Genomic DNA, 23,964 nt, shown 5'->3' on the forward strand with positions numbered 1-23,964 from the left:
TTGTCCATTCATATTGTTAGGCGGATAGTTGGAAGCCAAGCAACATATATTTTGGGGAGTTTAATCCGATCAAAGGCAACGTGTTGCTTTGAAAAACTAATCTGGCAAACATCTAACATCCTTAATTTGTTAAATATTACATTTTCTTCCACCAACTCGTTAGTTCTAATGTGTGTCACCGGCATACTCCATTCAATTTCATTTCCACCTCCACTGTTTTAGTTTGTTCAGCACAACCAATGCGTGGCCTGTCATTTAGAGGGGTTATGTTAATTGGGATGCTTTTTATTACAACAGGATATGTGCCACTCTTCCCCGGCTTTGAAAAGCAATTCATGTCGTTTTCAAAACGTGATTCAGATTTACTGAGAAAATAAAAAAGCGAGGAGAGAATAGGCGGTGTGGAAGGTGATCAATTAAAAGATTAAGCGTTTTGCAACACATGGACGCATCTGCATTTGGGCCTAATAGCGGGCCCATCAGCTCATTTTCAGAGGCCTGTCGACTACTTTAGCGTGGTGCTCAGATCAAAGCCCGAGTGTCTGCCTGGGCTTTCCAATTTGTAGAAAGGGATGCTAATTCGGCCCCTTCATGTGTGGTTGAGAGAGACTCCTTCAATTAACTGATTTCTATGGGCGCAAAGAGGGGAGGGGGGGTTTGCGGTATAAAGGGGGAGGTCTGGAAAGGCAGTATTTCTCATTAATTCAAAAAGGTCCACTATTTATTACCCTTGCATCTGAGGCTTAATACCAAAACCACAGAGCATCAAAGAGGCAATGATGGGTTAAATAGAGACTATAATCTAATTAAAATATTACAGGACAGTAAATAGCTCTTTGATAATGATCTAAAGGCTCCATTAAAGAAATAGGTGCTTGAGGTTGTTTTGCGGGAGAAAATTATCACTTTAAAATACAGAAAACAAGTTTTGAGGTTCAGATCAGGGTAGCTTCAAAGTGCAATTTTTGTGTGACCCGTTTTTTTTTAGCTGGACTTAGGTGGAGGGGGATGATGGAGATAGACATAGCTCAGAAATAAACTACAAAAAAGATCTTTATTTCAATCAATTTTCGTCTCTAGACGGATCTTATGAAATGTGAGGTATTTTGATAGAGCCTGAAAAAATGACAGTACATACAACATATATCAAAACATTAATAAAGTACAACTTACAGAGAAAAATGCTTAATTAGTAGATTTTTTTAGCACACATGCAATCTGTTATCATCTTGTCTGAAGCGCTAACCATTACCAATAGATGCTGAATTTATAAGAGCTCAATCTTGTCTGTCACATGGATTAACCCACTGACCAACTGCTAATTTTTTTTTGCAAAATATTTATGAATAAAACATACTATCCGATGAATGCATTTTGAGGTCATGAATGGACATTTTAACAAGATTTCCATCCATCGCTCCTTCTTGACAACTCATTGAAAATTCAGTCAACATGTGTTTGGAGGAACAGAGTTCTGATGGAGACTCTCCAATATGGCAGATTGCACTGCCAAGACTTTTAAAAATGCAATTTCATTTGACTGAGTAAAAGAATATACTCCTCAAGATGAGAAAGTGCTCAGAGATTTCCCTTACGAAGCCCTATACGTCTGGTCAAACCTGCGCTCGACCTCCGCGGCGGGTTAAACGGCGTGGACGGCGTTGAGCTGAGCCACGGCCTGCTTCTCCTGCTCGTGCCGCTGGCGCAGGGTCTCCAGCAGGGTCAGCCGGCCCATGTCCACCTCGCTCAAATAGCCCGCCTGCGCCTGGGCAGTCACAGCCTGCGTCTCCTGGGCCTCCTGCTTCGGCCTCGGTGACACTTTCGGCTTTGCGATAGTTCTGGCATATTCCAGAGCCTGGGCCAAAACAAACAAACAAACCATTAAAAAAAACAAGCATAAGCATTTCTTCATTTCATGATAACTAACATCAACAGCATACGGTATCCTAGCTGATATTGCTAGGATACGGTATGCTGTTTAATACACTTTAATGAGGTTGATGATACATTAGTGAATGAAGATCAATACAGAGCGATGGACGCCCAACGTTTCTAAAGGGTAAAGAACGTTTGAGTCGTTTGTCATCACCCAACGTCTGTGCTGATGTTCCATACAAGAGTGGCCAGCCGGGCCCAGCCTACTTTAAAGGGCTGTGGTGGGGTGCATGTCCAGTACCTTCGTCCTGGGAGTCGTGTCCTTGTTAGTCCTCTCCGGGGCCTGTGTCTTTGCCTGAGCCGGTAGAAAGGGAATCCTACTTATGCTCTTGTTCTGCTGCCGGATCACATCTGAATACAGCTTCTGCCGTCTCATTTTCTCTGCCTGGGAGCGTTGAAAGGGGAGAGAGAGGGGACAGATTACAAAAGAGGGGTTTAATTAACTGGACCATTTAGGCCATCGGGTTGGCCTCTTTGTTACAAAGCACACTGGACCTTGTCTGACCTACAAAACAATAAAAGACAATATTACAAGGGGAAAAACAGAACAAATTATTTTTCTCGGAAACGTCTATATTTACACTGGTAACTGACTAGCTATTGTGCACAAAAATATGCTTTGCGGTAGGCGGCTATTTCACATGAAGGGATTGAGAAGTAGCGATCACGCTAACTATTAAAGTTCCACTTCCCACACTAACGGTCCATTGATGCGATCTGAATCTCTTTGACCAATTAACACCTGATGGCTAAATGGACACAATAAAGAAGTGCTTGACAACACAATGAGCGAATGGAAAATTACAGCTAAAGATTAACAAACGTGATGATGTATTTTCTTTGGGAGGGGTGTACTTTCATAACGTGATGTGTATTCACATTGTATTTGTATAAAAGCAACCTATTATATGTAATTAAAATATTAAAACATCCAACATAATTTATGTGTACATGGAGCTTCAAAATACCACAACAAATACACTGGCAATGCATCATTGCAAATCACTTACAGTTGATTCTGTTACAGCTTTACTTGGTCCAAGACCTCCAAGCTTCACATTGTGTTTAATACTTTTATAATCCTTGAGTGTGTACACCTGGGAGTATGCACACAAACACACACACAAAGAAAGACACATTAACAAACAAACAAACAAACTAAACAAACAAATTACAAATACACTTGTGGAAGGCTTTGTGGACACAAAGCGTGTAATACAAAAATCATTGGTTTCTCCTCTCGTAAAAACATGTGCACTGGGGGGGCCAGGAGCCACCAGACTCCCATGGCCCAGGGAGTAAGCAGTTAATCCACCATGGAGCGCCGAGCAGCAATCCACAAGCCGGCCCTCGGACAAAAGGGGACTAATCATTCCAGATCAGACGGGACTCTTAAGGGCTCCGGGGCCACTCGTGAATTAGCCATTGGTCATGGACACTGCAGGACAGGGCCGGGCTTCTTTCTCCGGGCTCTGATCTGTTTCCCCTGGGTACCTCGCTCGGGGTGTTTTACAAACTCGCCACGCTAATCCGATGAGTCTCGTCCTGGGGACGGCCAGACCGAACTAAGAGTCTGTCCTTGTGGATGTGATGTGATGTGATGCGTAGGTGTGTGTCCTTGTGTGTGTGTGTGTGTGTGTGTGTGTGTGTGTGTGTGTCTGTGTGTGTCTGTGTGTGTGTCTGTGTGTGTGAAAGAAAGAGAGAGAGAGAGAGAAACTTGTAATCTTCATAATCTCCGAGCTAATTCTGCTTTCAGTGAGGGTAGCTTTTTTGTTCACACACACACACTGGACTGCCATATGCGTTTCTTAATGTCCCTAATGTCCTCTGCCTGCAGATTCGCTGGCCTGGTGGTAGATTCGCCTTTAGAGGGTCGCACCTGTGAGACTAAAGCTGACAGCCAAAGAAAAAAGGCATCGTCATTAAATGCAAATGGCCATCTTATCGGCTGGCCGTCTCGCACACAAGGCTTTCACTTAATCACCTTAGCTCCTGATACCTTTCAAGATGTCTTTTGTGGCCCTGTCTTATGTCATCATCTCATAGCAATTAAGCACATTCTCAATTACTTATACAATTAACCTGATGGTTGTGTCTGCACAAATAGGTCCCACACTCAGAACACATGTAAGGGAGGTCTTTTGAGGGGCCTCTAGATGCTGTCTTCCCCAGTCTCTCTTTCTGTCGCTCTCTCTGTCTGCCTCTCTCTCGGTCTCTCTCTCTCTGTCTCTCTCTCGGTCTCTCGCTCTCTCTTTGTCTCTGTCTCTGTCTCACACACACACACACACACATACACACACACACACACACACACACAAATAGCACTTTCAACAAATTGATACTTATTCATCCTTATGCATTGTCTGTGTTTTTCATGTTCTCTTGCACATGTTCTCCCTCTCTCCCTCTCTCTAGCACACACACACACACACACACACACACACACACACACACTTACACACTCACACAGAGAGAGAGAGAGAGAGAGAGAGAGAGAGAGAGAGAGACTCACACACCTTATACCCCGCCGGTGCCTTTGTGTGCCTCTGCCTCTCCAGCTGAGCCAGGTACCCATCAGAGCAGCTCCTGGGGCCGAGTGTCCCCACGCCGGCCAGAGCCGCGCCAGCCACGCGCTCCTCCTCTGCCACCGTCCTGCCAATAGGGGGCAGCACAGCATAGGGTCCCACGCTCCCTGTGGAATGGCTGGATTTGAGCGAGGGATCGCGCGTCTGCACAGCAGGCTCCTGGCTCCAGTCGGCATTAGGCTGCCACACGGCCACTCTGGAACACACATCGATACACAGTCCAGCAGGTTAGCCAGCACAACTGGGGAAACACACAACGTTGAGTAAATAAGCAAACATAAGCAACAGTTGTTGTGACGATGACTTATTTTTACCCCTAATAACAACATGTATTTGCTGCATCTTCACCTGTTTTTCACCACACCTGAACTGGGTACTTTGCTACAACCAGGTTACAGTACTATGGTTTACCATATCCTAGCATATGTAATACCCTTGAAAATTAATATTCGGTGCATCAGTGAAATAAAAAATAATTAAAAAAAAAAAATTGACATTCTTTTCATGTCTTTAAGTCCTTTCTTAAAGATTACATTCCAGCTTGATTAGCGCTAACAAAAGAATTCAACTGAAATATCTAAAGGCTTACTTAAAGGGGTCATTTAATCTTATGACATTGACATCCGCAAGTGCTGCCTGAGCTATGCAATTTCCTGGAAGTCATGGCACAATTGATGATACAGATAACCCAAGCCAATTAAAATTAAGCAATAGAGGGCAAAAGAGGGCACCTGACAGTCTGAAACCCTGTAACTCACCCCTTAAGCTATATTCAGAATCACTCCCTGTCGCTGAAAAAAACAAAAACAAATCAGATTCGGAGTGCCTCTTCCAGTCCGTTAACTTTAAACTCTGTGACCAAACTGATCAGCAGCACCTCGTGAGGGCCCCATCTGCTCCGGCCACTCTCTGCCCACCTGTTGACCAGAGGCCGAGCCCAGCTGTTCTCTCTCAGCCCATCGGCAGTCCACTGGGACAACCGGGCTTGCTCGTGGGGTTGGATCTGTCCCCCTTCATACGGGAGATTAGTCAGTAGTCAGATTCACTCTAAAGATAAGGGATTTTGATCCCGTCTTTGATGGATCATTTTTAGAGCCACGTCAAATCAAAAACTGTCCTGTGGTTAGACCAATCAAATATCTCAACAGTGTCTCAACAGTCTCAACCTAGAGTAGAGGAGGCCAGGTGCTAACATGGCCCGCCTACAGTCCAGACCTGTCCCATTGGCTACAGCATGGAATGAAACTTCAGAAGGCCTCAGACCGTTGAGCTCTTTAGATCCTACACTATAGGCAAGAATGGGACAATGTTTCATTCTCGAAACTCCAGCATCTGGTGTCCTCAGCTCCTAAACATTTTCAGACTATTCTTAAAATTAGAAGTGAAGCAAAACAGTGGTAAACATGCCCCGGTCCCTCATTTTATTTTTTGACATGTTCTGGGCATCAAATAAACATATTTAGCATAAACATATTTATCAACTGATACGTGGTCTTTGCACTATTCTCAATAAAAATATTGGGTCACATGATTTGCAAATCATAGCATTCTGTCCTTATTTACATTTTACACAGCATCCCAACTATTTTGGAAACTGTGTTGTATTAAGCCATGTCTTGAGTTCTTTACTACAATAGTACTGGAACTGCACTTAAAAACAAACACCACCATCACCACAAACACAAAACCCATCAAAACCAATGATTTCACTGACCTCTCACTGTTCAGGCCCCACAGATGAGCCCCAGCAGGGGGCATGAGCATGTCTAGGCCCTGCTGTCCAGCCCCTGGAGCAGCGCCGGGGGAGGCCATCAGCAGGGCCCACTGCCCCATGCCAGCCGCGTGGGGAGGGAGTGGGAAGTGGCCTGGACTGCTGTCCGAGCCTGTGAAAGGTTGGACGGGGTGGACCTGAGGCTTCAGCACCCACTGAGGGGCCCCGGGAGGGACCAGCGTTAGGAGGCCGGCCTGCTGCTGCTGTTGGTGGTGCTGGTGCTGGTGCTGGTGCTGGTGCTGCTCTCTGCTGGTGTGGGGGAAGAAGTCCCTGCCGTTGGAGGTGCTCAGGTTAATGTTCAGGTTGACCATAGGGGTCCCGCCTGAGGAAGGAAGAGAGGCAGGGAGAGGGGATCGTCTGGGCTGCTGGGCCACTGCTGCTGGCCGTAGCGGTGGTGGTGGTGGTGTTGGGGTGTCCGAGGCGTAGCTGGAGGGGCGGGCCTCGTCGATGACCAGGATCTCGGCCACGGCGTGGGCATCCCCTGCAGCCGAAGGCCCGGCGGGGAGCGGGCTCAACGGGCATCTGGTCTGAGCTGCGTGACTCCTTTTGGGCCGGTTCTGCACGGCAGGTTTGCCACGTCTCCCCTTCGGCTGAGGTCTCCTCTCTTCCTGGCCCTGACTGACCTGCAGTTCAATCAGAACAAGGTTTCACGTGTCCTGAAACATTCTGGGATATCATACACCGGAGTGCTTGACACACTGAACATGAGACATATTCTACTGAGGTAATCTTTTTAAAAATTAAACAAAGAATTCCTGACATTTCGCTTGAAAGCAAAATAATTACGGTCAAATGACAGACGACAATAAAATCAAATCATCGTGACTATGAATTTAAAAGTGTTCTTGTCTCTTAATTTGTTTTGGTCAGATTTGATCAATAGCATAAACATTTCAAACATGTATAATAGATTATCTATTTCCCTTTAAAGCATTCCCTGTATAACATCCATTGAAGCTACATCCAGACCCGCTTGACATTTCTACATGTTTTTGTGCTCAAAAGGCACCATACAAAGAAGGCAGAGCGCAGACACACAGGCACACAGGCACACAAAGAAAATGAAAAGGAGAGGGAGATATTATGCAGTAAGGACTGCAGCTGTGTCTGTGCATCTAATGCACCTGATCTAGCAAACACCAGCTTTCACCATTCTAATGGGAAAATATTTACACTGCTCTACCTCCCAGCATTAGGGAGGACACTCAAGTGCTCCAAATAATGATGCCTCCATGTGTGTGTGTGTCTGTCTCAGTGTGTGTGTGTGTCTCAGTGTGTGTGTGTGTGTGTGTCTCTCAGTGTGTGTGTGTGTGTGTGTGTCTGTGCCTCTTTTTTAGATCTGGACTCTTCTGGACGACGTCTTCCGAGCTCCATTGTCGCTGTAAAAATTTGACGAGAGATTGTATCTGCCGCGCGGGAGAAAATGAAATCCCGGAGGGCTGGTAACAGCGTTGTGCAGACGTTTAGATGTGTCGTTGTTTCTTTTTTGTGTGTGTGTGTGTGTGTGTGTGTGTGGACTGTGGAGTGAGAAAGCCCCCGTTGGTAACACTTTAACACATTTGGGTCGAGCACAGCCTCTAAGGCGCGCGGCGCCGGGCGGGGGTGGAAATGAAGGCCATCAGTAAGCCAAGCGTCGGTGGAGGGGTTTCACCTTCAGCCTCTGGGTCCTCTGAAGCCACAGGTGCTCGGAATCCAAACTCCCCTCGTCCTCCCGTCGGTCTGTGCTGGAATCTTCCTCCGACTCCTGTGCCTTCAGACGAGAAAACAAAACAAAACAAAGAAGCATATCACCACACACGTTCGGGCTTGCGGGTGAAATATGTTGGCCTTTGTTTCAATAAATTGTTTGAGATGAGGAAATCACCATTGCATGCTTCTACTTCAATGCCCTACTTTCACAACATATCCCTAACTTTTTGGCAGTAGTGTATACTACTACACATATTAAAGTGCACCGATTTACCTTTAAACACTATAAGACCATCAAACACATCAGTGTAGTAAGTAAAAAAGACACCTACATGCAGAAGCTACAGCTCATGTAATTCATACATGTTGCGCGAGCAGAGTAAATCCTACAAAATGCAGTGGAATATACACGGTGTGTCCTACAAATATGCAAAGCATTCTAGTCCCTGATTAAGCTTAGCTAAGGATATGTGTCACAAAAGACACCGAGACCTGCACGTAGCATTTCATATCACAGTGTAACGCACAGATGCTGAACTCTGGCAACAGATTTAAGGCCTAATCGATTCCCACACACATGAATCAATTCATACCCATGTCAAAGTAAGTGTCTATATAAGCTCACGTTGTATCGAATGCACTCTTTCAATACCTCTTAATGCACTAGCTCAAGGAGAGAACCCACTGCTAATGCTGTAATGAAAATCATTTAGTTAACTTCAGGCAGCCTTTCACAACTGGGGACAATCTGAGACCTGATCAATGGTATTGATGGCTTGAAGAGCCCCTCAATGAATGCAACTAATTCTGAAAAGCGTGAATAGACGAAGGTCACGGCCAACCAAGCTGCCGTTGAGTGGCTTGAGTTGTAATATATCCATCAATAAACACGCCGCCACGCTGGCCTATCTATTTAGCCAAAGGCCAGGTAACCGCGGAGGTAATCACACGGCCTGACTCCAGCTGCTGGCATCAGAGCTGTCACCAGCAGATGATTGTTACAGTATACGTGCAGAAAAGAGGGGGTTTTGGAAAGCATGGAAAAGAGGGGGCTCTGGAGTAGTTTTAGAAGGGTGGCTGAAAGTCAGAGCCACCATTGATAGTGAAATGTTGCCCGACATCACTGACACCCGTCCTCTCTATTGTCCGGCTGGACCAAAAAGAAACAAAGGTCCGTTCTGTTTAACAAAACGCTGCTCTTTAAACAGCATGGGGCTTTTTTTCCCCCCGTGTGTGCCACAGAGTTTTGAAGCAAAGCATGAGTGTAGGGCTACAGTCAACAAAAACAATACGATTCAACAAATCAAAACCAGTACTAGGTGACATGTCTTTCTAAACAGTATAGCAATGCCTCCACTACGAGTGAAGAATAGCAGCACACCAGTATTTTACCCTGGGGGTTAGGCTTTTTTTTCCAGCATTAATGGCACTTGGAGGATCATGGAAACACTCAATACAAAATGCTTACACACTAAAAGGTCCAGTCGACAATTCTGGTGAAGGGTTGATTAATATTTGAGCTCAACAGCAAATCAAATAAAAAATTACACATCCACCTTCCATCATGCTTCCATAAAATAATGTGTTGATTGGCTGTGCATGTCTCAGTTCAAGTTTTGACTAATATAGGTATGGCTCAGTTAAAATCATGTTAATGGGTGAGCACACAAAATGCATAGCTACAGGGCCGGGAGATATTAATACTTGTGTAGAATCACAGACTGACCTTTCATACTAAAATAAAAACAAGAAGAGAGTCTCTACGATATATCATTCCGTTCGTTTTGAATGTTTTTTTTTGTCTTAGATCGTCTGAGGCAGGCCTAACTGGCCTATAGGAGGGACTTCTCTTTGGCAACTTGGCACACACTGGGATGCAGGTGTGGCTCTCCTACTCATCACGCGGGCCTCGGATCGCATCCCTCGGGCCTGATTGAAGCAGCCATTGTGGCCGGGAACAGGTGCCAATGATTCAGCTGCGGACAACACATATCGGCTCCTTATGTCCTTTGTGGCGATGCGGGGCCACAACCTGAGCCTGTCCCTCTGCCACTGCCTTTTGTCAACTATTTTAATAATCTCAATCACAACAGGAGAATGATCAACCAAAATAGCATTTGGAGCACCGTAAGCTCCGTAATACCTATTCTGTTAAATTGGCCCACGTAATTGCCTCTCTACAGCACAAGCCACAACAAAGTCAGACAATCGGACCTTGCCATTTTCCTCGAGACTAGGATACACAGCTTTCCCGATGAAGACTTCAAAGGGGCGCACGGATCTTGAATTGCATTTGGTTGCTATTGTGGCCGCCCAGGCAATCTTGATTAGGTGTTTACACTGAGGTAGAGTATACAGTGGCCGAGAGGCCCGGAGCCATGGTCTAGAGCTATTAAGAGATTGTACATTATGTTCCTGGCTTTGAAGTAAGGGCCCGGGGGAGAACGAGAGACTCCGGCTGAGTGCAATGGTGGAAGATTGCTCGGCTACTTCTGTCTTTATCAAAGGGACCTCTGCTGGATCTCATCATCCATCTGCCATTCCCCCAGCCAAAAGGAGAAAAAAAGTTGGCGCATTACGAGATTGTGTACGCTTAATAACATTGCTAATTATCGGGATTTAGGATCCTGTCAATGGCGAAACGGCACATTTGGAAAATACTGATAGCCTACCTATTAACCCAGGTGATTTGATTTAGACTAAAAAAAAAAAGAAATGCAATACAACAGTAGGTATTGGGCACCTATTACTGAGGTGAGGGCATTTCTTACAAACCTTGACCTATAATAATATACAGTAAAACTTAAATTAGAGGGCTGACCAAGTCATGTGAAGACAACAGGCATGTAGATCATATAAAATCCTTTGGCACTTTGAGAGCAATTTACAAACCTGTTTCCAAAAAAGTTGTGACACTGTGTAACATAGAAATAAAAACTATTACTACAATTTGCAAATTATTTAAACCCTATATTTAACAGAGAATAGTGCTGAAATTGTAAAATAATGAATAAATAATAACAAAATAATTGCTGAAAGAGAGAAATGTTATTGTTTATTTTGGAAAATATGTGTTTATTTTGAATTTGATGGCAGCAACGTGTCTCAAGATAGTTCTGATGCTTTGTCCCTTATTTTAACAACAGGTTGTAAATGCTATCCCATTCTTGCCCAATACAGGATTTAAGACGCTAAACAGTCTGGAGACTTCTTAACCGTGTTCTTTGTTCTATGATGCCCCCAATGTGACAAGTCTGGACTGAAGACAGGCCATTTTAGCACCTGGACTCTTTTAATAAGGAGCCATAACCTACTGTTGTGCAAAATGTGGTTTGGCATTGTTTTTCTCTGAAATACTCAAGGTCTTCCCTGAAAAAGTCATAGTCTGAATGACAGCATAGGCTCAAAACCTATTACCTTGCATTAATTCTGCCTTTTCAGATGTGCAAAATACTAATGCCATAGGCATTCGGACACATCCTCCATACCATCACAGATGCTGGCTTTTGAACTGTACAGCAATAACAAGTTGGATGGTCCTCGCCTCTTTAGTCCAGAGGATGCAGAGTCCAAGATTTCCAAAAAAGAGTTACAAATTGTGATTGGTGTACCCTAGTTTTCCATTTAACCTCTTATGTGAGCTTAAGAGGAAAACTGTGGTTACAACCAGATAAGAAGGTGGCATTTCTCAATCTTGTCTAAATACGGTTTCTTCGTATAGGCCTAGCGCAGAAGAGTTTTAACTGGCACTTGAGGATGAGGCATCAGAGTATTCATTGACATATGGATATCGGAAGTTCTCATCTTTTACTATGTGCCTCAGTCTCAGTACAATCGGACCCATTTTGAGTAACGTGGCTTATTATAGCCTAGAAGCTAATCACTTACATTTGGATGTATTTCACAAGTCTCAAACAAGTGTCCAATAGGAGGTACGTACAAACGCAAACTCAAAATACCACCCTCTTTAGTATTTCAAAGATCACTTCAACTTCCATCCCCTCCTACTCCCCCATACGCCACCCAATCTGGAAAACTCGTAATAGGACCCATAACACACAGGCACACACAGCATCATGAGGAAGAGAGAAGGGGGGGGGGGGGGGGGGGGGGGGGGGGGGCAAGGGCCTGGCTCTGTTTACAATCTCACAATGGTAACGGCTCTTCACTATGCAAATGTGCCTGATGTGAGACATTAAGGGGGAACTAGGGCTCAGATGGACAGGGAAAGGTTAGAAATATAGCGGACCGCCATATGCAGGAGTGTGCGCCAAGGTCGCCAAAGCCAATTATAACCCCTGGGCCAGGTGCACTGCTATCTAAGAGGCTATTGCTAACAGTGGCTCTCTCTGATGTCCTTAATGGGTGCTGTTGCACAGATCAGACCATAATAGGCTCTACATAGGCAGACATGCTCTCATCGTACTTCTTTTCCCTTTTTTTCCTTTTTTTTTTTACTTTTTGGAGTACAACGCAATTGAAGACTGGATTCAAGAAATTAAATCTGCATTTACAAAAAAAGAAAAATTGTGCTCTTTGTTAGCCATGAGTCTGTTGCAAGAGGAAGCCAAAAAACAGACCCTGATGATATGCTGGTAATAAAATATCAAACAGAAAGCCAATATTCAATCTTATCTATTCAAACACTGAGTAGTAAAAGTCAAAAACTAGCCTAATGAGCACAAAACTTAAAAAAATATATAATATCACATACTTCAGGCAAATTCTGTCAACACAAGCTCAAAACTATCACAAGGGTCACATATTGTATACATATGGTCAGAAGAGCTTTGATAACCTTTACCTTCTGGGTTTACACTAAATACAGAGCAGAGGCAAACCGCAAATGTCTTGGAGATACACAAATAAACTGGATTTCGGAAATAGACTGGAATATTCCAAAAATTACTTTGGCGAGCAGCATGTCCAACTTATTCCTTACCCTTATTCTCTTATAGCTATGTTATTGGGGCTTTTCATTTTACACGCAAGGTGATAGAAACCATTTGAACATGAAGGGCACTGCCTTCCTGACAGCACCATAACAGCTCCGATTCTTACAATGTTAGTGTGACCCCTTGTGGATGTTTTGGTAAATGCAGTTCCAATGAGTGACTGATGTCCACGTGATTTCCCAGATTTGGTTATGGTTATGACAGGTTGCTCAATTCAATGAAATGATGATTCATAAAATGATTCATAAAATGAATCAAAAGTCATCTTATTGTTTGAGATAATCTGTGAGCCTCCTTGGCCATTCAGATATGTATTATATTTAATTACATTACACTTCAACAGACCACAAAACATCCGTCATAACCGGAATGATATGACAGTAAAACCTGTAATGACGTCTGCAATAACAACCATAAACTTTATTTGTTCAAGAACCCCTGGATACTCTTCGACAACATTTGACCATCTCTGCAGATAATAAAATGGGGCTTTCCTATTTTATCAGATTTTTTTTCTCTAATCTAACAAAATGAGCTCACCTCTACACCTACACCTAATCTTATCCATGCCCAAGTAAGAGACAGTCCGCCACAAACCTCATCTGTTCGCTCCGGCTGGTCACTCCCCTTTCCATGCCTTCTCAGGTATGACCCCTGCTTGGATCGGTTCACACCCAGCGTCACCTTGTTCAGTTCCACCTTGTCCGTCCTTGGTTTGGCTGCCCTTGCGTTTGACCGCCTGTGTGAGTGACTCTTCTGACCGAGAGGAAAGGCCCCTTGATGGTCTTTGACTCGGCGAGTGCCTTCTTCCCCTTGATCTGGGGGTTCACCTGTTAAGTCATGTCCCTCGAGGGTTGCTCTGTGATGCTGATGCCTTTGTGGCTTGGGTATACGGGACTCTTTCAGGGTGCGATTTGAGTGACCTCCTCCGCCTGTCGCCACTGACGCAGGTGGGGACAGTGTTTGACTGGATGTCGCTGAGGAGGAGTTGACTGCTACCTGATGTTCTGGGGGATGCAGGTGGAAGGAGGATGCGGGGAGATCAGCCTGGACGCCACTAAGCTTCTCTACGGTGACGTGGGCCTCCGTGGATCCACCAAATCGTACAACCCTGTGACCGATAGCGTTGACGTTTTCACGACTTCTCCTCCTGGTCAGGCTCTGGAGTTGCCCAAGGCTTTCATCGGAGCCCTTAGTGCCATCATGGACACCATGCTCCAAGGAGAGCCGTGTCCGCAGCTTGTGAAACAGACGCGCCTCCTCAAAATTCCTCCTCCAGTCAGGGTTGTAGCGTAGGTCTGCATACTCGTCACTGTCATCACTGAAAAGGATATCTTAATTAAGTGAATGCAATATACGCTTTAGTAAAATGTATAAAACTGCTCATTGACATTGACACAGTGACAATGAAGACATGCAAGACGATGAGGACAAATAATCATCGTGCAAAATAAAATAAATAATAAATAAATAGACTTTTCTTCAAAATTAAGAAAGCATATTCCACAAATTATTTGAGAATAGATTAGACAAAAAGTTCAATTTTGATTAATAATCACATCCTATTATCATCGTATTATCAACTTCAAGTCTCTACTCCATAATTCTTGATGGAAAAAGGTTGACACAGTGTTCATTATAGCATAGCATAATGTGAAAAACACAGACTATCTAGCCTACTTAGTCACCCCTTGAGAGCATCTGAATACAACCTAATAGGAACGGGTTTTCCCCAGTTGAAAACCCAGGATACAAATTAAACAGCTTTAAATCACTACAGGGTCTTTTGTCACACAAATGAAAAGACCTTGTTAGAATAACCTGGAGGATGTCATTAAGGGATTCTCAATGCTATGAGATGTATTACTAATGCCATTGTGCCGTATGCAGTGCTATCTGTAGGCTACAGACCCCGCACTTCACACCACTGACAGAGAGGGTGGAGATAATTAGGCCAGGTTATGAACAAAGACAAACTTGATAGCAATGTGGTTCACACACACACACAACTGCCAAAGTTAAGCTGAGAGAGAGAGAGAGGTTCTTAATGACAACCCTAACAAACCTCACTGTTGTATTCACATTTTATTTTATTTTTTTCTACTGTGTTTATGTCAAAATTAAAATTCTTCTCAATGCATTACCACGTACTGTATAAGTGTATTACCAACAGACAGCGCTCATCAGGATGTCATTCATTGTAAATGAATACGATGAGCCGGGGACCGTCATCTATTTTGTCTAGCCTATGCATTCACACGTGAACCTTTTGTGGAGACTTGCCACAGTCATTGCACTGCAACAATATATGGGTGAAGTACCACTTCTCAGCGTGTTCATCAATGACTAAAGAGAATGTCTCTCTCTTTAAACGGGCAAACCAAATTTGGTGGGGCCAACGGGGCAACAGTTGTGGTGGTAACGGGATAGCGCCAGAACAGATGTGGGCATTCAGACTCCAGATTCCTACATCTGCGTTGGAGGAGGATAAAGGGTCGTCCATTTAATGACAACAAAGCAACTGCTTTTTAAATAGTGTTCACAATGGGCCCTCATTGCAATGACCTCAAACAAAACAGAAATCTAATTTCACTCAAATGAGGGCAGTTACATGGAAAGTGATGAAATTAGGGTCTTTAGGGCAATTAGACATGAGCATGTCTCATTCTGAGGGCTTTCATTATCCATTTTTATTGAATTGAATAAAAGCAGAGCTTATTATTACCTTTATCTATCATTAGGCTCCATTCAATAAAACAAACAAAAATGGACTCAAAGGGATTTAAATATGTAAGTGCTCAAACGTGTAATTTGCCCTAAAAAGCTTATCTTAGTCTATGCCTGTTGCATACTGCTGATATGCTTAGGCCAAATAAAGGTCTACTAGGCTAATGCAAAGACCAACCTTTTCAAAGCCTTGATGCATTTGTTGAACAGAGGGCTATAAGAGTTCAGGACTGCTGTTGTAAATCATGTTGCCTGTAACTTGGTTTCGTGTTTTTATAGTCTTTATCATTGCTTACTGTGCAATTCAAGAACTGCATGACTCCCAAAGGTAGACTTATCTCTACGGACACATTCACCTTTGTTTTGGTTACTGTTAAATAATGAAAGATGGGCAGACTCAGAGCCAATTATATTAAACAGCCTTCAAAAGACATGTTAGGCCTACCCACAAATAGTTCACGTTGCAAGAAACAAGCCTTAAGTAGGTTAGGCTATGTGGAGGGCACAATTTAGGCCTCTATAAGTGGTAAACAAACAGTTAGACCTACCGATCAGTTAAGCTATCCACTAGTCTGGCTATCACCATACTAGCAGCTAAGCCCAATTAACTAGGTTCACCCAGCCTAGTATCACATAGGGTGAAACCGAATATGACTGGAGTAGCAGTAACAGGCTATGACTGAAGGATAGCCAACAAAAATAGCCTATGAAAACAAGCCTAAGGCATCGTCTGGATTCATTTACCTTGTCACTTCTTCCTCGTCTGTCCTTGTAGTTTGGCCGTCCACGTCAGGTGTCACCTCCAGACTGTCGTAAATTAAACGATCTCGCTTCAAATTGGGATCTGAACCATTTTTTTGAATATTTATGTTATTGCCAATACGCGTCTGAAGCTCCAACTGATAGGCCTTTTCCTGGACCAAGCTGTCTGTGTCCAAATCAAGAGAGTCCAACAAACTGAAGTGCATATTTGCATTATTCTCACATAGACGTGTTTTCATGTCAAAATCGCCAAGTGCAGCCACACGTCGCAATGTGATTCACATCATGACACGGAACTGTTAACCATCAACATAACATTAGCTGGTGTTAACACTGTCGTACAGAAAGCTTTAGGGAGAACTGCTAATTCATAATACAATCACTAACTGAACTGAATTTAAATACTTCACATTGCTATCATATTAGAGATCAAATGCACGGAGAACTATTTACAGCGCCGATTTTCAGAGCAAGTAGAACTAGGCTAGAGCTAGTTCTCTGAACGCTACACAAACGGTTTCCATGGATACATGGACGCATGGACTTTGCGGTAGACTTGAAACCACCATAGACATAGAACGCGTTCTATGTCTATGCTTGAAACAGTCCGCGGTTGAACCGAACACTAGGGACCAAAGATTCTAGACCAGAGCTCTGTTCTAGAATCTTTGCTAGGGACTAGGGCTGACTTTATGATGCAATCTTTGGGTATGTTTAAGATTTAGGAGGGTGCCCGGTGATGTCCCTCCCTTGGCCAATTTCATTTAATGCTAACTTTATTGCTGCCCTATGGGCCGTTTTTCAAGCTGATATGAAATGCATCAACTCCCGTTTCATTAGGCTACTCATCAAATGTGTATATTTTCTTTAGCAAATTCATTAATTCCCTTATAGGCCAGTCAATCTAGTGTTTGACCCATAACTAATTGCAATAGTAACCATTCCAAGTTTTTTGTGACCCCTAGGTATATCTAATTAACATATAAAAAATCTACCCATTTATATTTAGTGGAACATACTTTTTTTCAATGTCAAAGGTAGCAATTTCCAATGCATTTTGCCATTGGGATTTACTACTGGTGAAATGGGTAAAATTTTAAACTATAGATATCAAATTGAAACTTTCACACTTGTTTTCTCACATTAAGGCAAAGATTTTTTGTATTGCAAGTTTTCTGAAATGTGATGTTTAGATATGCAAATGAGACCAGTTTTACCTAAAAATGCAATAATTTGCATATATTTCTAGAAAACTAAATCTGAACAATAGGTGCAGTCAGCTTCAAAATAATTGCTACATTTTGCTTCTATATTGGATACCAAAAGCCTATGCAAAGGGAATATTAGATATTACTTCATATCACCTTAGAAATGAGGAAATCAAGTCGAGTCAAAATCAATGCGTTTCAATGGAAGTACATTATAGAACAAATGATTGTCAATGATATGGTATGATGGAAGTATCTCAGTGCATGCCAACTCACTTGATATGTTGTCTAAAGGTCAATATCTTCCTTATGTGACTTGGCATGTGACTTGAGATACTTCCATCATACCATATCATTGACAATCATTTGTTCTATAATGTACTTCCATTGAAACGCATTGATTTTGACGTGACTTGATTTCCTCATATCTGAGGCGATATGAAGTGATATCTAATATTCCCTTTGCATAGGCTTTTGGTATCCAATATAGAAGCAAAATGCAGCAATTATTTTGAAGTTGACTGTACCTATTGTTCAGATTTAGTTTTCTAGAAATATATGCAAATTATTACATATTTAAGTAAAACGGGTCTCATTTGCATATCTAAACATCACATTTCAGAAAACTTGCCATACAAAAAATCTTTGCCTTAATGTGAGTAAACAACTGTGAAAGTTTCAATTTGATATCTATAGTTTAACATTTTACCCATTTCACCTGTAGTAAATCCCAATGGCAAAATGCATTGGAAATTGCTACCTTTGACCTTGAATAAAAGTATGTTCCACTAAATATAAATGGGTAGATTTTCAATATGTGATGCAGGAGGGTTTAAGGATCAATAAAAAGTATGAACCATTACTATTGCAATTAGTTTAAGTTTTGGCCCTTTTTTGAGCTAGATTGACTGGCCTATTATTTCAGATAATGCCTAGGCCCTAGGGTTTTTCCCCTTCCATCTATTCAACACAAATAAAATTGGAATCGACATTCTGGTCTAAGATTTTTGGAAACATTTTGTCCAAAAAGTCCATGTCTTATGACAATAGAAAAACCTCAAGCTGACACTCATTTTGTTGCCGAGACGCCTTTTCAATTATGGATTGACACTGTATAAAAATAACTGCAGCAAACACCAGTATTTTATCTGTACTGCTTTTTAAAATATTCCCCTCCACGCTCAATAAAACCATATATTTTTTGTTATTTCTAAGCTCACATTATTATTGTATTACCAATCATTTGGCTCAGGTGACTTATTTTTTCAAACTTCAGGCATGTCTTGGGGGGAGGGAAGTTGAAGGTAAAACTTTTAGGTAGAACACTACTGGGGGGGGGGGGGGGGGGGGGGGGGGGGGGTGTTACATGTTGTACTTCCACCTTCAACAAGGGTAATGAATTTAGCATTTACAAAAAAAAAAGGTCAATTTAATATTGGGAACTGCCCATGGCAGTTTCCCAAATTATGGGCCAGTCGAAGGTTAATAATTTACTTCTAGGAAATGCTACACAAACGTGCTTATGAAAATAGACCAATTTGTGGTTTAGACAAAACACTGCCATTTGTGTGCATAGTATGGCAAGGTATGCAGCATGGTTAAGGTATTCTGCAGACACTTGGTCCCAAACATCGTCTCAGTTCATGAATATTAAAATAGTTGTGAAAAGCCTAGATTATCCAATATTACTATTGTGCTTAACCAATGAAGATGTAGCTTCAGCTTTTTTATGTTAAAAGGGTGACTTGCATTAGAAGATAAATATGCTTACCATAAAAATCACAGCTGACAGACCAAAGGAAATGTATAGAACAAATAGACAATCACTTCAAACGTAAGAGGCTGAAGGACTGGTAGACTTTATTCAAAATGGTTGTGAGGTATAAAAAGGCATATAGTCAAAGAATCCTGACTTACATCTTTGTGCAACAGCCACAAAACCAGTTGAGAGAAATTCAAGTGATCCCTAACAGCCATGAGGTTGGGGAAAAACATTTGCCGCCTTCACAGAGTTCTCTGTAAACATTACTGTTGGAGGTAATGCAAGGCACAGGAGAGTTTAGTCGACCTCCTCAATGGTTGGTCCGGAGGATCCACCACCGCCTGGCGCGGCACCAGCTCCAGGGAAGCCGCCGGGCATTCCACCGGGCATCCCTCCTGGCATTCCACCGGCGCTCTGGTACAGCTTGGTGATGATGGGGTTGCACACCTTCTCCAGCTCCTTCTGCTGGTGCTCATACTCTTCCTTCTCGGCAGTCTGAGAAGTTATGGAAAGAACACGTGCTTGTTTTACAAAAGCAATTAACAGGCACCGTTTGATTTGGCATCTACTCAATAACATTGAGTAACTAAAACATTTGTAAACATAGTTTCAAAACATACCTGGTTCTTGTCAAGCCAGCTGATGACTTCATTGCACTTTTCAAGAATCTTAGTCTTGTCCTCGTCGCTGATCTTGCCCTGCAGCTTCTCGTCCTCCACGGTGGACTTCATGTTGAAGGCGTATGACTCCAGAGCGTTCTTGGAAGAAACCTTGTCGCGCTGGACGTCATCCTCAGCCTTGTACTGCTCAGCTTCCTGGACCATGCGCTCAATGTCCTCCTTGGAGAGGCGACCTGAAATAAATCAAGAAAGCAATGAAGCAATGCATGAGACCCCATCTACACAAATATCAATACTGATGGTGTAGTCATCCTAATATTTTTGAGCGAACCAACCTTTGTCATTGGTGATGGTGATCTTGTTTTCCTTGCCAGTGCTCTTGTCAACAGCAGAGACGTTGAGGATGCCGTTGGCATCGATGTCAAAGGTCACCTCAATCTGAGGAACACCACGGGGAGCTGGAGGGATGCCGGTCAGCTCGAACTTGCCCAGCAGGTTGTTATCCTTGGTCATGGCACGCTCACCCTCGTACACCTGTGAAGATAGTCAGTGATAGTCAGTGAGATTCTTCATACAGATGCCTGGAATAATTACAACCTAACAATCAACCCTATATGCACTGAAGTTCAATGTCAGCCAATTCCACTGACCTGAATGAGCACACCAGGCTGGTTATCGGAGTAAGTGGTGAAGGTCTGGGTCTGCTTGGTTGGAATGGTGGTGTTGCGCTTGATCAGCACAGTCATGACGCCACCAGCCGTCTCGATACCCAGAGACAGGGGAGTGACGTCCAGAAGCAGCAGGTCCTGGACATTCTCTGATTTGTCACCAGAGAGGATGGCAGCCTGGACAGCTGAAAAGGAAAGACGCAAACGTTTCATCAACCCAGCCCACCACTAAGGTATTAGGACAAGAGTAGCAGATTCTCGCTCAGACATCCAAGGAAGGTGCTTGGGCCATCTTTGGTTTTTCAACCTCTGGTGGAAACTACGAATGGCAGGAATAAACGTCATCACAGCGGTGTCAAATGTAAACTATTACCATAAAGCAAACTACTTACCAGCACCGTAAGCAACAGCCTCGTCGGGGTTGATGCTCTTGTTGAGTTCCTTGCCGTTGAAGAAATCTTGCAGAAGTTTCTGGATCTTGGGGATACGGGTGGAACCACCGACGAGGACGATATCGTGGACCGCGGACTTGTCCATTTTGGCGTCACGGAGGGACTTCTCAACTGGGTCCAAAGTGCCACGGAAGAGGTCAGCGTTGAGCTCCTCGAAACGAGCTCTGGTGATTGAGGTGTAGAAGTCGACACCCTCATACAGGGAGTCGATTTCAATGCTGGCCTGAGTGCTTGATGACAGGGTGCGCTTAGCTCTCTCACAGGCGGTGCGTAGACGGCGGACGGCTCTTTTGTTGTCACTGATGTCCTTCTTGAATTTACGCTTGAACTCTGCAATGAAGTGGTTCACCATGCGGTTGTCGAAGTCTTCGCCGCCCAAATGAGTGTCTCCAGCTGTAGATTTGACTTCAAAGATTCCGTCTTCAATGGTCAGAATGGACACATCAAAAGTGCCACCACCAAGATCGAAGATGAGGACATTCCTTTCAGCACCAACCTACAAAAGCAAAATCCATGATGAGACCAAATACAGGATGGGCGCTATTACAAAAGAAGCAAACTCAAGGGCAATTGCAGGGTTCCCATTATATCTCATAGCATTTAAAAATAAAAAATTAAAATCATGAAATACCTTTTTGTCAAGCCCGTAGGCAATGGCAGCAGCTGTTGGCTCATTGATGATACGCAGCACATTCAAGCCAGAGATGGTGCCAGCATCCTTAGTGGCTTGGCGCTGGGAGTCATTGAAGTAGGCAGGCACGGTGACGACTGCATTGCTGACAGTCTGCAATGACAAAAACAAGGGAATTAAAACTTGCCAACTCAAATCATTTACTAATAAACCATAATCTTGAATTTCCCCTTGGGGATCAATAAAGTATCTATCTATCTAATCCAGTGATCAAGCATCACGCTACCTTTCCAAGATAGGCTTCGGCAATCTCCTTCATTTTCACGAGAACCATGGAAGAGATCTCCTCTGGGTAGAAGCTCTTTGTTTCACCCTTGTATTCAACCTGAACTTTAGGGCGCGTGGAATCATCGATGACGGTAAATGGCCAGTGCTTCATGTCTGACTGGACAACTCCATCATCAAATCTGCGTCCAATAAGTCTTTTGGCATCTAGAACATAAAATGCACCATAAGATAATGCCCAGGAAGGAAATTTTAAAAAGCACTTCATTACAGAGTGAATAGGTTAAATAGCTCTGAAGTACATACCGAAGACTGTGTTTGTGGGGTTCATGGCCACCTGGTTCTTTGCAGCATCTCCAATGAGACGCTCCGAATCAGTGAAGGCAACATAACTGGGGGTGGTCCTGTTGCCCTGGTCGTTGGCAATGATTTCAACTTTGCCATGTTGGAAAACCCCCACACAGGAGTATGTGGTCCCAAGATCAATGCCTACAGCTGGTCCTTTAGACATGGTTCCTACAGAAGAATAATGATATTTAATATATGATCATTTAAACATTACTACAGCCAAGTGACAAAAACCTATAATCGTAGGAAATGGCTACAAGAATTCATGAGGTGACCGACATATGTGCGTGACACATATCCTGCCTACGTCATGTTTCGAGAACCTTCTGTCCTTTAAGAATCACTTCCGCTCCTGTTCTTTTCGTATGGGCACGTGCCAAACTCGGAACAGAATCCTCTTAAGAATCACGAGTGGTGCACAATTTAAGCCCTTGCCTTAAAATATATAACGAATCTCTTTAGCGAATGCCCTACAACCACTAGGGTTTCATAAGATTTATCAGCAATGTTAATGATCCAACTTCCTGATTGGTGGAAAGCGTTTACTAGCTTGTTAGCCATAGCAATTTTATCCTCGTGGTCCTTGACCCAGCTGGCTCGCTACCAATAAACACAATTGGAACCCAATAGTACAATTAAGGTGCACGTAACACGCACTTAAGACAATTTCATACTTCAGACAGAAGGGGATATTGCCGCCAAGTAAATCAAAGCAAACACCTGCTAGGATGAAAACCGTATTCGACGCGTCATAGCGTCACACTGCTAAGCAGAGCAGCCGGCATTTTCAACCATTATCGCGACGTTAATTGAGGTTATCCTAGATTAGCGTTTAACCATTCAACAATTGAAACTATAAAACCATCCCGATTCTAAACTCACACATGATTGTGAATTACACAAGACTCATAACAGAAATACACGTACAACCATGAATTTGTTGTGTAACGTTACAACCGACATTGACACAACAATGCGCTAGCCGGCTAAGGTTAGTGCTAGCAGCTAATCGGTAGCCGACAATGCTAGAAATTTAACGTTAGCTTCCCGTCCGTTTAGATATTTATTTGGGGTCTTCTTCACTTAAATCTCAATAATGCTAACTCGGAGCACAACCATATAGCTGGATTAACATAGAATCGTCGAAAAAACGTACCTTCTTATTTACGGGATGTTTGAGTAATTTATCCTGGAGCCTCGTCACCGCCAAACTTCACTGCCCCGCCTGGAGAGAGAGAGAAAGAATGCCGGTGAAGAGACCTTTTATAAGAACACATTCGACCAATCACATTAGAACATTCAAGTGAGCGTGCCTCTGGTCCAACCCAGGAGAAGAACCAAGTAAAACAGTGTCCAATGCCTTTACGCATAGCCGTTGTTTTTGTCTCTGCCTTCAGAGCTATGTTGGTGCATCCATGTTTATAATGATTGATAATACTAGGCTAATGTTATTAATAATAATAGTAACAATAAACATTTGGAGTATCATCAAAAAACGATTGTGTACGAAAATGTGATGCCCTCTTCATCGGGAAAAAAACACAGACTTAGCCTACTTGTTCTCTT

The 23,964-nt window shown here is 43.2% G+C and overlaps 2 protein-coding genes across 3 annotated transcripts; both read right to left on the minus strand.

Moving 5' to 3' along the window:
- Positions 1 to 1,035: 1,035 nt before the first annotated feature.
- jhy (junctional cadherin complex regulator) lies at positions 1,036 to 16,876 on the minus strand. 2 transcript variants are annotated; one of them, XM_062536620.1, is made up of 8 exons: positions 16,407 to 16,876; positions 13,533 to 14,256; positions 7,943 to 8,041; positions 6,235 to 6,914; positions 4,452 to 4,716; positions 2,946 to 3,032; positions 2,177 to 2,320; positions 1,036 to 1,855 (listed from the first exon to the last, which is right to left on the minus strand). In XM_062536620.1, exons 1-8 carry the CDS (start codon positions 16,661 to 16,663, stop codon positions 1,643 to 1,645), a joined length of 2,469 nt encoding a protein of 822 aa, XP_062392604.1. In that variant the 5' UTR covers positions 16,664 to 16,876; the 3' UTR covers positions 1,036 to 1,642. The 2 variants fall into 2 exon arrangements, with proteins under 2 accessions (XP_062392604.1, XP_062392605.1); XM_062536621.1 differs by lacking the exon at positions 16,407 to 16,876 and adding an exon at positions 16,211 to 16,328.
- Positions 16,877 to 19,467: 2,591 nt separating this feature from the next.
- hspa8 (heat shock protein 8) lies at positions 19,468 to 23,677 on the minus strand. Its single transcript, XM_062536622.1, has 9 exons — positions 23,555 to 23,677; positions 22,357 to 22,566; positions 22,052 to 22,257; positions 21,766 to 21,918; positions 21,075 to 21,630; positions 20,665 to 20,867; positions 20,350 to 20,548; positions 20,015 to 20,247; positions 19,468 to 19,889 (listed from the first exon to the last, which is right to left on the minus strand). Exons 2-9 carry the CDS (start codon positions 22,559 to 22,561, stop codon positions 19,692 to 19,694), a joined length of 1,953 nt encoding a protein of 650 aa, XP_062392606.1. The 5' UTR covers positions 22,562 to 22,566; positions 23,555 to 23,677; the 3' UTR covers positions 19,468 to 19,691.
- Positions 23,678 to 23,964: the final 287 nt, after the last annotated feature.

This window comes from Sardina pilchardus, chromosome 5 (assembly GCF_963854185.1).
Source record: "Sardina pilchardus chromosome 5, fSarPil1.1, whole genome shotgun sequence".
In the NCBI taxonomy this organism is placed as follows: Eukaryota; Metazoa; Chordata; class Actinopteri; order Clupeiformes; family Clupeidae; genus Sardina; species Sardina pilchardus.

Bases quoted from the DNA above. Each gene is read 5' to 3' on its own strand.
- jhy (XM_062536620.1), bottom strand. From the start codon at position 16,663: ATGAAAACACGTCTATGTGAGAATAATGCAAATATGCACTTCAGTTTG. The intron at 14,257-16,406 runs GTAAATGAATCC...TATCCTTTTCAG, and splicing joins GACGAGGAAGAAGTGACAAG to TGATGACAGTGACGAGTATG. The intron at 1,856-2,176 runs GTACTGGACATG...GTTTTGGCCCAG, and splicing joins ACACGACTCCCAGGACGAAG to GCTCTGGAATATGCCAGAAC.
- hspa8 (XM_062536622.1), bottom strand. From the start codon at position 22,561: ATGTCTAAAGGACCAGCTGTAGGCATTGATCTTGGGACCACATACTCC. The intron at 22,258-22,356 runs GTATGTACTTCA...TTTATGTTCTAG, and splicing joins CCCCACAAACACAGTCTTCG to ATGCCAAAAGACTTATTGGA. The intron at 20,549-20,664 runs GTCAGTGGAATT...CTATCTTCACAG, and splicing joins AGCCTGGTGTGCTCATTCAG to GTGTACGAGGGTGAGCGTGC.